Genomic DNA, 15452 nt, shown 5'->3' with positions numbered 1-15452 from the left:
GTAATAGCTACTGTGCCTACCCAGGAGACATCAGGAGGCGAAGAAAATGAGCCTCCTGGAGCACAAACGTTGAGTGCCAGCAGCTGTACCCCCCGGCAGTCTGTCAAAAAACTGATTGAAACCTTCAGTCCTACTGATGATCTTGCAAAAGCCAAACCTCTAAGATCCTTAGGACCAATAAAGTGCATCAGAAAATTTGGACTTCCAGTCATCCCACCCACTGCTCCCTTTCAGAGAGGCCTGGCACCTTTAAATCTTAAGCATCGTATTTCACCAGTAGAAGACACAAACACCAGTGATGTTTCTTCTAGCTTTCCAAATGCCTTTCTTCCTGCACCACCTGCAGAATTAAGCAAGAAGGACACAAAGGAAGAGACTGATGAAGACACTGAGAACCTGCCACCACCACCACCTGAAATGTTAATGGATACTTCTGAAAATTTATCTGAGCCGGAAGAAACTGCAAGAATAGAAGGAAGCTCTTCGGAAGATGCCAAAAAGACCACCAAACCAGAATTGCATGCTGCTAAGAGATCACAAGTTTCCCCAAAAATGAAAGCTTCCCTTCAGTCCATCGACTTACTGCCAAGCAAAACTATCAGTGGCCCCAGTGGGGTGACTAATAAAGGTCTAAGGAGCACCAGGTCAGGGGAAGAGAAACCACACAGGTACTCCCTGGAGCTGAACCCTACCAACGTGCGCATCCCCAGCCAGGAGGAGATTTTGGAAACCCAGAGGAAAGAGGCTGCGGATTTATACAAGCAAACCCATAAAATTATTCCTCTTCAGAACCCCAGTGGGGTTTCAACCCCACTCAGCAGCAGCTCAGAGAGCAAGGAGCCCAACCCACCTGCGCCTTCGGGGCTGCGCCAGAAGCACGGCTCTCCTGACCCGCTCCGGAGCGGCGACAAGGGCTCTCTGTTCACCAGGAGGGTCTCCCCTGCGAGAACTGCTCCTTCTTCCCCGACTGAGAAAAGGCTTTTCAGCCCCCCAGCGCATCACAGACACTCTCTGCAGGCTTTCAGCAGCACTCAGCCGAGCTCACCCAGCATGCAGAGGAAACCCAGTCCCCCCTCCAGCCCCAGGGTGCCCAGCCCACCTCTGCAGAAGAAGCTGCCCTCTCCACCAGCACAGAGAAAACCACTCAGCCCTCCTGTGGGGCACAGGCAGAGCTCACCCACAGCACAGCGGCTGGCAGGCTCCCCCACTCCATTCCTCAGCACCCCCTCCCCACCAGCCTCCCCATCTCGCTCCTACAAGGGGCCCAGGGCTGGGCTGGATGCTGGGGACGAGCACCAGCTCTCCTCCTCCAAGAGGGGCAGCAATGTCCGTTCCATATTTTGCCCAGCCACCTCTTCCTTATTCGAAGCCAGACCTCCAGTGGCACCCAGCAAGTGCCCTGCTGAGGTGGGCAGCCAGCCTGAAGCTGCAGCACACCCCCAGAGGAGCAGCCTGCTGCTCCAGCAGCCCGGTGACCGCACCAGGAGGCTGTCCCTGAGCACCAGCCACCCTCAGCCGTTTGTGAGGAGAAGCTTCTCCGACCGCCGCCCAGGGGCCCAGCCTCACCTCCCAGCTCCTCTGACAGCTGGCAGTGAGCCTGCACTTCACCAAGCAAGGTAAGGAACTTGATGCCAGAAGAGCAGACCTATAGCACCTTGATGGCTTCCTAAATTTCCGATGGGAATTTAAAGTTAAGATGTTTCCCAGAAGGGTGTTCTGTTCATGTGCAGAAAAGATGGCTGGGCAAAGATAGCACTGTATGATTGCTGTCAGTCCCTTCCAATTGAAATAATCTGTTCTATTTTCTTGCCTCAGATTTCAGTGGACTACCAGAATGAAGAGAAGAGTTAGCTTTCCATGGCTTGCTCAAGCCTTACCCTTACACATAAGCTGTGACAGGCACCCCAGGGAAAATTCAGTGTTGGTTTCATGGCACAGAACTCCCCTTATTTGTGTGGGGGCTAAGGGCATCTGCATTCAATTCCTAAAAAGCTCTGAAGTGGCCCTCAGATTATAAGCATACATATTTATGAGAAGATTGGCATGAGCCAAGAGGAGGAGTGTTGTTCTATCATCATCCTCCAATCCAGTATAAACTGTTCATCTGAAAGCTGTAGGAGAATGTTTCAATTCAGCTGGCAAGAATGAGAGACAGATAATATATAGGCAAGGATCTGTGTGGACAAAATTATAGGCTGGAATTTTGAGCTTCTTGTGCATACTTTCAGACCTAGGTGCTGATGTCAAGTCTGCTAGCAACAACCCAAGCCCAGTTTTCAAAAGCATCCCGTGGCTACTGGAGATTCATTGCTCTGAAAAAGAAATCTAAGTATCAACACATGCCAGTTGCATGTTTGCAAAAAGTGGTGGCCTGTTAATAAAAAACTGGGCTTAGCTTTAAATTTTGTCTATCACCTAAGGAAAAAAAAAATCATAAAACCAAAATAGAAGTGGGTATTTGGGAATACTCCAAGATGTGTAACAGCCTGGAAGTACAGTGTTGTTATTCTAGTTTCTTAACATCTTAGGATGTGTAAGTCAATTAAGCTTTAAGCTTCTCTGGTAACCTTTCCACACATGAGCGGTATTTTTGCTCTTGTCCCAGAAGAGCTGCAGTCCCATGACTCATTCCCTTGAGGAGGGAGAGGGATTGCCAGATGAACCCCAGTAGGATGAAATTGCACTTGTGGGTGCACAAGCACTCAGGGCACTGCGAGCACAGGGACAGTCACGGGCACTGAGGACAGATTTCCAGGCACTCCCACCCCAGAGACAGAATAAGGACTGAGTATCCCATGCTGACAGTAGAGGAATGTGCTGAACAAAACATGTAAAAAACACTGGGAAATGCAAACCATTTTGCATTCCGAGTTCTAATATAGGAGGGAGAGGGATTGCCAGATGAACCCCAGTAGGATGAAATTGCACTTGTGGGTGCACAAGCACTCAGGGCACTGCGAGCACAGGGACAGTCACGGGCACTGAGGACAGATTTCCAGGCACTCCCACCCCAGAGACAGAATAAGGACTGAGTATCCCATGCTGACAGTAGAGGAATGTGCTGAACAAAACATGTAAAAAACACTGGGAAATGCAAACCATTTTGCATTCCGAGTTCTAATATTGCATTGTCGTCTGACATTTGAATATTCCTAAAATTCCTGTGCAGTGTTTCTGTGCTTTTTGTTATTTCTATGTACTGTGTGAAGTCAGCTTTGTCTACTCCAGTGCCTACCAGCAGAAATAAATGTTGTCAAAAGAGTTTTTATGTAAAACCTTGCAAGACAAAAGCTGGGGCAGTTTTTATGGATGCATTTTATTTCTTTATTATAAATTGCTAGCTAATTTATACCTCACTGGGGTGTATTATCTTTCTATCATAGTCTGTCAGAGTATAGTGAGTAATACAAAACAACTCACTATAAATAAAATCATCTCTTTCATGAAAAAAGTCATATATCCTAGTGTTATGATCTACAAGTATTTTGGAAGAACTAAATATATCCCAGGTCAAATTCAGCTTATCATTTATCCCAATGAACACCAACAGTAGTACTACTCAGTTATGCCAAATTTATATCAACATAAGCAAAAGGGAAATTTAGACCATTAATTACCACACACACTGATTTAAGATGCAATACACAACTGTGTGTTTTCTTACACCCAAAATAAGCTGCCTGGAGTATTTTTATGGACCTTGCATTGAGTGGCCTAAAATGAACATCACAGCCAATGGGCTGATGGGCAGAGAAGGACCATTTTAGGAATGAGCACGGGGAAAAAGCTCTGAGAGCTCTTCACATCACTCAGGTCCTCTCCTCCTGCTCAGGACTGGGGTGGCTGCCACAGCTGTGAGCACCACATCACCCTGTGCACATGCTGAGCCCTGCTCTTTAGCAGGTGCCTTAATAGACAAAGCACCACACTCTGATCCATCTTTCTCCTCCAAGTTCATTAAACAGACAGGACTTTCTTTGCTTTGTAACTGACAGAGAAAAATCGCAAAATGTCTAAACCTAAATCTAAACCTAAGCCTCCTCATTCCAGCAATGTTTGCATCTGGTCTCAAATTCAGAAGCCATCACCACACAGCTGTCAGTCTGCTTTCCTTCATTCCTCCCCTTGCTTTACCTCTTCTTTCCAAATGTAACAATGCCTTTTTTTTGGTCTGTGTGGTGTTTTCCTGTCTTATTTTTCTGTGTTATTAGCAGCTTCATTAGTAGAAGGGTGAGAACACAGAGTCAAACCTGAGATACTATCAATCCTTCATAGGAAAAACATTCTGAAGACCAGTGAGTTATCCAGTTTCTCCCATGCTCACAAACGCAGGGATATAAGAGATATATCCCCCCACTTTTCCCATACCAAATTAACACATCCATTTGATGAGAAGTAGGTTGCCAAAGATAATCTGGCAGAGCTTGTACAAGCAAAAAGAAGCAGCTGAGTTGCCTCTCCCACACACCCCCTTTTAGCAGAAACACACAAAAAAAAGAGGCAACTTCCATCTTATTTTGCAAGCTGGCATTGATGGGCATTAAATGTCAGTGTTGTGCACAGATTTGTGTGTCTCCTGCACATTCATTGCTCTCCTAGGAGGCAAAACCCACTTTTTCCAAGCGTGCCTTCTGCCCATCCCATGTTATAAGGAATAGCAGGACTTAAAACATTAGTAGCCCTAGCTAGGGCTGGAGCTAGAGCTTTTCTTTTAATCTTGGATCTTACCTGACAAGAACTTCAGTTCTCAAGTCAGTTCAGCTGGTTCCCATTTGACCAGCCTGAGGTTGGATAGGCTGAGATAACCTGGGGGGTTTCTAAGCTTGGTCATTTGACAGCAATCAGCAATTATTGGCATCTCAGTAATGCATAACAGGTACAATTGCTCTGCTCATAGAAATTCTGTTAATCTGTAGCACAGTTTCTGTGTGTGCACCTTAACAAAATAGTATTTCATCGAGACTGCTCTTCTTCTAAGTGGTAGAGCAGAGAGAGAAGATAAAATGCCATTGTCTTTAACCTACCGTTCAGTGAGAGCTTGAGAATGGACTGGGTTGACTGAATCAGGCTCAAAGCAAGTAGCCTAAATAAATGAGCCCTTCTGCAGCTGGGGGATATTTGAATCTGGATCAGTTTCATGACTGGACAAGTATCACAAATCTCTTCATTTAGCAGTTCAAATCATTAAAGTCCTAGCAGTTAACAGCAGGAACATAACAGCTTGTCTGTAGTTGAAAGCTCATTCAGTTTAGCAGTTTGTACACTTAACATGCAGTCATGATTCCCAGATAGCTCTGAAATATTTCCCCATGTTGAGCTTAAACCACATGAATGGGCTGCAGCAGCACAGAGCACACTTCACACACTGCAGCAGGAAGGCACAGGGCATGAGAGACCCATGGCTGGATCCACTGCTATGATCAATCTTGATACACAAAGCCCCTGTACCCCTAGGGAGTGCCAGAAGAACCTCAAGAACATCATTTACACTTTCTGTGTCTCAGTGCTTCTGTCAGCAGAGTGAGAGTAGCAGATTTATAAGAGCAGAATTCCCCTCCCACAGTCATGCTGGTGTATAGTGGATATTTTTGCCCCCGACGAGGGGAGAGAATGATGCATCTGACTCCATCTTATCAGAAGGCTAATTAATTACTTTATATACTATATCATTCTATATTATATTACATTATGTTGCATTACATCTAAACTGAATCTGCCAAGCACTCAACTCTGCACACAACTGCCCACAATCTCGTGACTGTCACCCAACAGTCCCAACACACACACACACAAGGAAACAAAACACTCTGAGTAAACAGTCTCCATATTCCATTCTACTTTTGCACAAACACAGGCACAACAAATGATAAGAATTGTTTTCCTTTCTCTGAGGTTCAGAGAACGTGAGTCCCAGAAATATTCTTGGGAAGAATTGTGCCTTGCTTTTCTCTGTGAGGAGAAATGTGGCTACACTGGTGTGCTCAGAAATCACTGTAACCAGGCTAGGCAGATGCACATCAGAGGTAAGACCTTTTCTTTCCTTCAGCAGTCTGAAACAAGACTTTTCACCCAAATCTGCCCCTATCTGCAGGGAAACCCAGCCTCACACCATTCCCCTGTTAAACATACAAAGTGTTTTCTTCCCAGGAAAGGTCTGGGAGGGAAGAGTACAGTGCATTTAGCAGGACAAGAGTAAAATCTGGATGGTGCACATCAAGAGGGCATGTTCAGGAGGAGAGGGGGAGTGACAGGGTGTGGGGAATGACAGAGTGTTGTGCAGCCTTTGTGCTTCATGGGTTAACGTGCTCTAATCAGTGCTGTTTTAAAAGGTCATGATTCATTAGCCTCTTAAGCATCTTTCCTTCTGCAGCTTGGAGAAGAGCCCTAGAAAAGCAGGTGACCCGTGGAACAGCTCTGGGGTTCCCGAGAGCAGAGAGTCCAGCAGATCTGCTTCCCACCCCGAGCTCTACGTCGTGGGCCAGGGGCTGCAGAGGGACTGACAGCAGGAGCACCCCCGGGACAGAGGCACCAGCAAGAACAGAGACCCAGAGGGAGGAAACAGCCTTAGCCAAGCCTCCAGAACACAGCTTCATCTTCTCTTGCAAGGAAACTGTTCGATGGCATTGCATCAAAAACCCCAGACTGGGCTCAACAATCTAACGAAACACCAGCCAGCTGCTTCTCCTTTCCTGCCATGGCTTTGCTCAGAGATCCACATGGAGCAAAAGAAACACTTTGTGGCTGGGTGAGTCTGAGGCAAATTTGGTTGGTGAAGACAGAACCTATAGCCAAGTCCTTTTTTCCATGGTTTAGACAATAGATTTTAAAAAGCTAACACAAATTAATCATTATTCCTCATGTTATTTATTCAGTAGGCATCACAGTCTGTGTAAAATGTGACTTTTCCAGCAGGGAGGTAAAACCCTGAGCCAATTGAGTGTTACTGCAATTAAACATCCATGGCTTCAGCAAAGCCACATTTTCACCCTAGGTATTTATCAACATGCAGGGAAAGAATAATGTCATATACAAGTTAAAACAAAGTAACCCATTTTGAAGGGAAAAAATTAGGGATCTTACTTCCCCAAAAAAGCCTTTGATCTTCTAAATCACCTTTGATTACCAGATAATCTTATCACCTCTAGTTTCCAGGGTAGAAGACTTAATCCTGATTAGAGTAGTTTTGCAATCGCCTGATCAAACAACATTATAAATCACAAAGCATCTAAGGACACATTTATCTAACGACACATTTGGAGGTTTTGTTTGGGTTTATTTTTCTCTTTTCTTTTTTTTTTTTTTTTTTTTTTTTTTTAAAAAAAAAACACCCCCACCCGGGGGATCCTGTTCTCCCTGAAAAAAAATTATTTTTTTTTTTCTGATTTATGCAGTTTGAGGGAATTTATTGTCATTTCACTGGATAGTCTTAGACAGATTCTTGTTAATAAAAACGCAAGTTATTTACAGTCAATTAATCCTAAGATTTTACAGCATTCACTACAGTCTCAAAAATTACTGGATCTTCCTCCCCTAACTGGTATGTCATCATGGTTAAGACGCAGCTTTTAATTAATGTAGTTTCAGTTTCATTTGACATTTCATCTACAACTTTAGTACAGAATAAGATCTGTTAAAAAAAAAAAAACAGTTGTATCATACTTTCTTAGGAATAGTTTAAATTTTTTCCTACAGTTTTCATCAAGGTGGTGTCTGGGAACTTCACCTTCACACAGCATTTTTACCCTTCCTGCCCACCTTCCTGATGGGGGAATTGAGCTTCACCTTCTCCCCTACAAGGGTTGTTCTCTGGATACTGAACTCCTGATTTTAGTCCCGTGCCTTAACCACAAGCATCTCTCACCAAGTACAGTGCCATTTTGCACCACAGACACAAGGAAACCTTAACTATTATGTTTAAAGTGGGGGTTTGAATACAGACAAGCAGTGAATAGATGCTTTGGGTGGTCAGGGGTTTGTGAGCTTAAGGAGGCCAAGCAGCCATAGCCATACAGATCCAATCCACTGTGTAATCAATCACACAGGCAGAGGCACCACCCCTGCCCAGCTGGAAAATCACCAGGAACATACTGCAAAGCTCACCAGCAGTGTAAGCTCTGCAAATTAGCCCTCCCCCTCATCAGAAGTGCAGTCCTCTCCCTCCTGGGTAAGAACACAAATGCATTTTTGCATGCATTTTGGGTTGGTTTGTCCTGCTGGCAGTAACCCCCCAGAAGAGAAGCAAACCAGGAACATGACAGCAGGAAGCTGGCACTTTGCATGCCTGAATGCAGCTCTGCAGAGGAAAACAGAGCAGAGTGGGAGGACAGCTTCTCCTCAGCCACTGCAATCAGTTAATCTCTTTATGGCTTCATGCTGGAACTCCCCAGCCCCTCTGATGGGGAATAAGAGAAAATAGAAGAGAAAATATTTACATCCCTCAAGCAAGAGATTCTGCTACAGCGGCACAAGGGACAACACTTCAGCAGTCAAGCTGGAAATCTCCTCCCACATGTGCTCTCTGGACATGGAGTCAGCCAAAACATCTTTGCCCAAAACCAGGCTCCCTTGGAGGTGTGTGCATGAGCTGCCATCCTGGACTTCCTCCCTCCCTGCTCTGACTGAGGCTGTGGTCATCAGGAGGCTCCTTGCAAACACAGTACCACCCGAAGGATTCTGATGCTGCCCAAAGGATGCTGCAGCAAACTGGTCATTGTATGCAAGACACAGCTTCTGGGGGAGTGATCTGCAAGTTTGCAATGTGAACTCATGATTACATGTAGTTAAGAGGTTCTCTTTAGTCCAGTAGTGTACAGGACTCTTGTAAAAAATGTGTTTACCTTTGATTTGTATTGCAAACATGAAATTGAGAGTAACTCGAGTATGCAGGAAATGATAGTTTGCCTCTCCACTTTTTTTAAAAAATTAATTTTTTAACAGGTTTTTGGTCAACTGTTCAATTTTTTCACAAATGCAACATTTCTGGGATACAGTTGTTTTATAAGACCAGGTTCAATTTAAACATTTATTTTTTACCGATGTAAATAAAACAGAGGTTTTATATACAAGGTATGAGTTGGATCTCCCATATTCTGTATGCAACCAGTTTCAATCTTAGCCCAATGTTCTACTACTGATGCATTCCTTAGTGCACTGAACTATAAAATGTCCATTTGCTTCCTCTTTCCCCATCCCTGCACAAGTTTGTCTTGCTTTGTGTTTTGCTGGTACATCACTTAACTTAGATTGCATTTCCATTCAACAAATATGTCTTTTTTTTTAGGCTACAAGATCCAGCCTGGGCACTGACAGAGCACAGGTCAGCTGTGCTTCTTCCCCTGCCCTGCCCTGATTTAAGCCTGAGCTACCTGGCAGTCTTGTACTCAGCTCAGTGGAGTTGCTGTGTGGAACCACAGCTGACTCAGGGGGCAGTGGCTTGCTCCTAAGGGTTAAAATCAAAGTACATTCTCTGCAGTGGGGTCAGATTGCAGAGGGATTGAGCACCAAGTGAAGCAGGATCGGGTTTCCAGCCAGGGCTTCTTCACAACTGTGAAAAGAGCAGCCAGCAGCTCTGTGCTGCACTTTATCTGCAGACCTTTAAAAAGTTGGCAGCTGCCCTTGTTTCCAGTGACGCTACTCAAATCTCAGACCTTTAATGGGGTTGTCATTTCATCCCCTGGCATCTGAAGATGACTAGAACACTAAGGCACCACACACACTCCAGTTTCTTTTTTCTGACTTCAAGAACTACCTCAGAGAGCCTAAAGGAGACTGAGGGAGGACCTCAGTGCAGTTACAACTTCCTTGTCAGGGCAAGCAGAGGGGCAGGCACTGATCTCTTCTGTGTGACTGGACCTGAGGAAATGGCCTGAAATTGTGTCAGGGAAGGTTTAGGCTGGGTATTAAGAGGAGGTTTTTCACCCAGAGGGTGGCTGGGCACTGGAACAGGCTCCCCAGGGCAGTGGTCACAGCACCAAGCCTGACAGAGTTCAAGAAGTGTTTTGAGAACACTCTCAGGGACATAGTGTGACTCTTGAGGTGTTCTGTGCAGGACCAGGAGCTGGACTGGATGATCCTTGTGAGTCCCTGTCAATTCAGAATACTCTGTGATTCTGTGATTAGCAACATGGCTGAGAATGCTGTGCAGGTTATCAATAAATTCAACATATTGCAGTGCTAGGACCTCTTAGCATTGAAGGTATGTCATAATCATTTATGAAGTTTTACCATTGAGAGAAACATTCTAAGATACCACCTTTGCTACAGGATGGAAAGAAACCATAACACAGAGATCAAGTAACTCTTCTTACTGTCATGTCTCATCAGTAAACAACTGCCAGTATGTCCTGAAGAGAAAACCTGCTAGAATAGCAAATCATTTACTCTTCCACATCAAATGTACCCAGTGCCATCATGACTACAGCATGTGGAGATGCATTTTGCAGGTGTGGACTTCAAACTGTGATTTTGATCTTCCTAGGCAAGATCCATAGCACCTGCAGTATGGATTAGGGGGTCACTTCCACATTGTCCTCAGGTAAAGGTGAAGGTTCATACAAACTCACAGTTGTATACTGGGTCATCTGAAACCTGGGGGCAAAGATCCCAAGTTTGCATTTCTTGCCACAATCCTTTTTGGATGAATAATGAAGATGTTCATGTCAAAAGAAAACATGTGCAGACAGAGACAGTAGATACTCAGCAGGACAAGGTGATCAAGGCCCAGGACCACATTATCCCTCTGATCCCATTTCCATTCATCTCACCTATACCTGCCTGTTCTATTTTCTGGGATCCCCGACAAGGGAAGGAATGATGCATCTGACTCCATGTTCTTAGAAGGCTAATTTATAATTTTATGATCTATATTATATTAAAGAATACTAATCTAAACTATACTAAAGAATAGAGAAAGGATACAGGCAGAAGGCTAAAAGATACTAATGAAAACTCATGATTCTCTCTTCAGAGTCTGACACAGCTTGGCCCCAGTTGGCCAATAAGTCAAAACAATTCACAGCAGAAACCAATGAAACAATCACCTGTGGTAAACAATGTCCAAACACATTCAAAAGCAGCAAAACACAGGAGAAGCAATCAAATAATTACTGTTTTCATTTTTCCCTGAGGCTTCTCAGCTTCCCAGGAGAAGAATCCTGGGCAAAGAGATTTTTCAGAAAGTCTGACAGTGACACCTGTCCGGAACCTAGAAGTTCCACCACTTCTAGCACAAAATTACCTACAGCCCTCACAACTCCTCATTGTTCTCCTCTCAGTGACATCCTGATTTTCAAAATCTGACCTCTTAGGTCTCTTCCTTTATTCTTTTATCTTTCTTTACTAACATACAACTCTGTGATTGCATGGCAATAGTGTGAGAACTTCTGAAGTTGGACTGTATAGTACACACCCTTTATCAAGGTTATTTCAAAGGAAAAGGGGGTGATAAGCCTATTTTACTCCATATCTATCCGTCCTGCTTTAGTAAAGTTTTCCTCAAGGCACAGATTAATTGATTGCACAGCAATTAAGGAGAAACTGAAAGCTTTCAATGCAACAGGCTGCCCTTCATTTATTAATACTACCTAACCATTGGCTCCTTGGGATATGAGTGAACCTAAATCCCAACCTGAGGATGCTAACAAAGACCATCCTTCCCCAGAGCAGTAGCCATAAAGCTGTGAACAAAACTTTCCAGACACTCCAGCAGACACACAGACATGTGGCAAGGTAGAGATGACTCTGCAGTGAAAATCTAAACCAACAAATTTACCAGCTGCTTGGCTTTTAAGTGTGACTCTGTCAATCTTATGGGCCCATTTCATTGCAGCCTTACCCCCTCTTATAACAGTAGAAGTTTAGTATTTCTTACTTCCAAACTGGAAATTCAACCAGCCAGTACAACACAATGGCCTCGCTTTTGGAATGTTTTACTCCTCCTGGAAACTTTGTGTCTCTTTGCTAGTAAATATAGTTAATGTGGACAGCCAGGGCAGGAGGCAATGCATCTTTTGGATCTTTTTGAATAGTGAAGGTTTCATCAATAACCAGATACCCATGCAGATCCTTTCATCTTAATATTTCAGGGAAAACACATGCATATACCTGCACATCTTAACTGTTGTAAGGGTCCTGGATTGCAAGTAGGTTCTCATAGCATGGTTTCTCATGGGGATAAGTCAGGAAACAGGGAGCATCAGGGACACCCTGCTACCACAGTGCTCTGCAGCTGAGGATCTAGTTAGAAAGGACTCCTAATAAGTCCTTTCTAAGTAATGATAAGTAATAACTTAATTAAGTTAATGATAAGTAATTACCTAATTATGAGTCTTAGACAAATTTCATATTAGTCCAAATAGCATATCAACAACAGCTTAAAACAGGGTGAAAAAACTTACAAAACTAAAACCCTCTAAGGTGCAAAACAAAGAAAGAATATAAAATACACCATGGATAATTTTTAAAAACCCACAGGAAATGCTATGCTCTTGATGTTGAAAAACTCAGTACTTCAGAACTATTTATCCTACTAAGAGAAGAAGAAAGCATGTAGTGCACCTCTGAGCTTTGCTAGCTCAGGCAAGTTTATGATGTCCCATTTTCAGCCCCACAGAGCTCCCTTGACAGCCAAATAACTGCATTAAGCTTTTCCACAGAAGAACAGCCACTGCAAACACCACAGCAAAGGGCTGCAGCAGGCATTTAGATGCTAGGTGTATTCCCAGTTTCCCTGGACTGATGAGTGGCTCTGCAACCTGTCTTCTCCCAACACACCATGAAGATTGTTGTGACCTTTTCAGATGCTATTTACAAACCAGTAAAAATAGCCTTAAATAAACTTAATAACTCTTAAAGCCTCTTAAATAAATTCTTAGTAATTTTAAGAGTCCTTTGATAAGTTTAACTTAGAGTCCTTGCACCAAAAAGGAGACGAGGACTTGTGTGAGTTTCTCTACTCTTTGGATGATAATTCCCAGGAGACTGATATGCTCCAGAAGTACAAAGCAATAGCTCTGGGAGTGACTACTTCCCAGTCATTCATTTGGGGATGAGAGGCCAATCCTGCAAAAAAGTAGGTGAAAAGCAAGCACAGGGGCCAATGTATCCAATTATCCTAAACTTCTTATCTCAGATTTTCTTTTCCTTCTAAACTTCCACAAAATTGAAACAAGACCCAAGCAAGACCTATCTCCAGTTTTGGAAGCCAAGCACTTCCCAGAGCTCTGAAGCAGCAGCAGGAGGACCATGCATCATTGCTCTTTGTGGATGTTCGTGTTTCTGGTGTGCAAGAGCAACGGCATTGAGGAGGGACGAGAATGCTGATCTTCCAACAGTGGCTGTGAAAGGAGATGTGAAGTTTCACTGCCTTTTCTAAGATATTTTTGAACAATATAAGAGATTATTGCAGCATAGAGCTGGTCCCTAATTTTGTCTCCAGAGAAATCCCCAAAGGACACATTCAATCTCCTGCTGATGGCAACCCCATAAGCTCATGGAGCAGTTTTCCCTGAAACATGCCACCCTGCCTGGGCTTTACTAGGCCAGAACTAAACCCATAGCTAAGCAAACACACATGGCCACGTGACATAGAGTTTTTCCATCAGAAAACCCAATTAACACATTCACATGCAGTTTCTTCTGTAACATCAGAAGCTGGCAACCATGAGAACTTTGCTGGCAAAAGGTTGCAGTATGCACTGGGACCAGAAGTGGTTTTCCTTCAGGCAAAGCAAATTAAAGTGTGAAGGTTAAAAGATTCAAATGACTATGAAAGGAAACTGCAAAATAATTTCTGGATAGGGAGCATTGTCAATGATCATGCAGCCCACCAAGAGCTGGAGCTGAATCCAGAATTGATTGTTCCAGCTATGCAGAAATTCATTATCCTGGCAAGCACTGGTCCAAGGGAATAAATGATCTCTCAGCACTAGGCTGAATGGCACCCAGGCTGGAGTTTAGATTTGAGGAACCCTTGTCACTTGTTATTTGCCTCACAGTCCACTCATCCTTCTGCAAACAACTTGCAAACAACACAGCTGGACTGCTGTCCTGGGTAAATATATATACAGATGACTTTTCCAAAGCAGTGCATCATTTCCCAGTGAAATGCACAACCTCTTCTTACCTATGAAATTGTGACTGAAGACACCTGTGAGGCAGATCTGTGTGAGATTGCAAAGGAGCAAAGCTTTGCCATTTGGCCACACTTCATTTTGTTTCTTTGCTCAGGCCTTTGGTGAGCACAGAACTCATCCAGCTAGAAAACTTTTCTCTAGACAGGATCCTTTAGATCCATTGTCCCATAAACATGTGAACAGGTGGCCCTGTTGTAATGCCAAGTAACAAAGAGCAGCACAAATGACACGAGGAAAACATGGCAAAAGAGGAAGAGGAGAGGCCCAGTGAGGAAAAGATGTGGTGAGACACTGGCACATTGACTGAGCTGCACTCCCCTAACCTCTAGGCTAGCAGGTCATGGTCTCACAATCTCCTTTGGTTTATTTAATTAATTTTTTTTAGTTTTTTAAAATCATCACAATAAAATACATACAAATAAAATGATGTCATCAAAATTAAAAGATACAGTCGAAACAAATTTATTCAAAACTACATCTAAATATCATATGTACATAAATAAATAACATATTTATAAATGTACATAAATAAATAACTACATCTAAAGAACATATGTACAGTTGTAACTATGAAGCCTAAAACATAAATCCTATTCTTCAAACACTCTTCAGTCAGTTGGCAGCTTCTTCCTGATCTTCGAGGAAAGACAGTTCTTCTGGACTGGAGACAATGACTTTGTGGGTAAGAGAACATCAGAACTGACCAGGGAAAACCTCTTGAAGAGACTGTAGCCAGTCAGATCTGCAAAATGGAGACACAAAGTTTAACAGACACTGCAAAGCAAGCCTAAAGCACCTGAAGCTCAATATTTCATGGGACACATTTCTTGGAAACTGCTGCACAGGGAAACATGCTCTGGCAGAAACTTGAAGCAGTCCAGGGAAAATCCTTGCGCCACTTCCCCAGAGCTACCACAGGCACAGCCTGGCCTCTGGGCTGCCCTGGGACAGCAGGGAGCCCAGAGCCCTGTGCTCTCCAGCAATGGCTCAGCTGCACATGCACCCTCCTGCTCCTCTCCCTGCCCCACAGCTCAGCAGCCCTACAGCTCCAGGGGCACTGGCAGCAGCACAGCTCCTTGCAGGGGGCACATGCAGGGCACAGCTGTTCCCTGCCAATGAGCACAGCCTCTCTGGGCTGCCACATGACCCTTCCTCCCAACAGAGAGCAGTCCAGCTCCCACCTCACCTCTGTATGAGGCTAAGCCATGCTCACAAGGCAAGAAGTGAGTTAGGTGAACTCCCACTTTTACCATCAACACCTTTAATGGGAGTGGCACTCAAGGGCTTTTTGAATTTTCCAAATTTCCAATTTTTTCTTTG

General features: G+C 44.0%; 1 protein-coding gene across 1 annotated transcript in view; it reads left to right on the top strand.

The window, feature by feature from the left end:
• Positions 1-6500, top strand: part of PCARE (photoreceptor cilium actin regulator) — an 8591-nt gene extending 2091 nt beyond the window's left edge. The window contains exons 1-2 of the mRNA XM_031064036.1: positions 1-1616; positions 6371-6500. The exon at positions 1-1616 is cut by the window's left edge and continues 2091 nt beyond it. Coding sequence (XP_030919896.1) covers positions 1-1616; positions 6371-6500 — 1746 coding nt within the window. The remainder of the gene's footprint in view (positions 1617-6370) is intronic.
• The last annotated feature ends 8952 nt before the right edge of the window (positions 6501-15452 follow it).

Source organism: Geospiza fortis, unplaced genomic scaffold (genome assembly GCF_000277835.1).
Source record: "Geospiza fortis unplaced genomic scaffold, GeoFor_1.0 scaffold763, whole genome shotgun sequence".
NCBI lineage: Eukaryota > Metazoa > Chordata > Aves > Passeriformes > Thraupidae > Geospiza > Geospiza fortis.
This window is presented reverse-complemented; position numbering and strand designations above follow the sequence as displayed.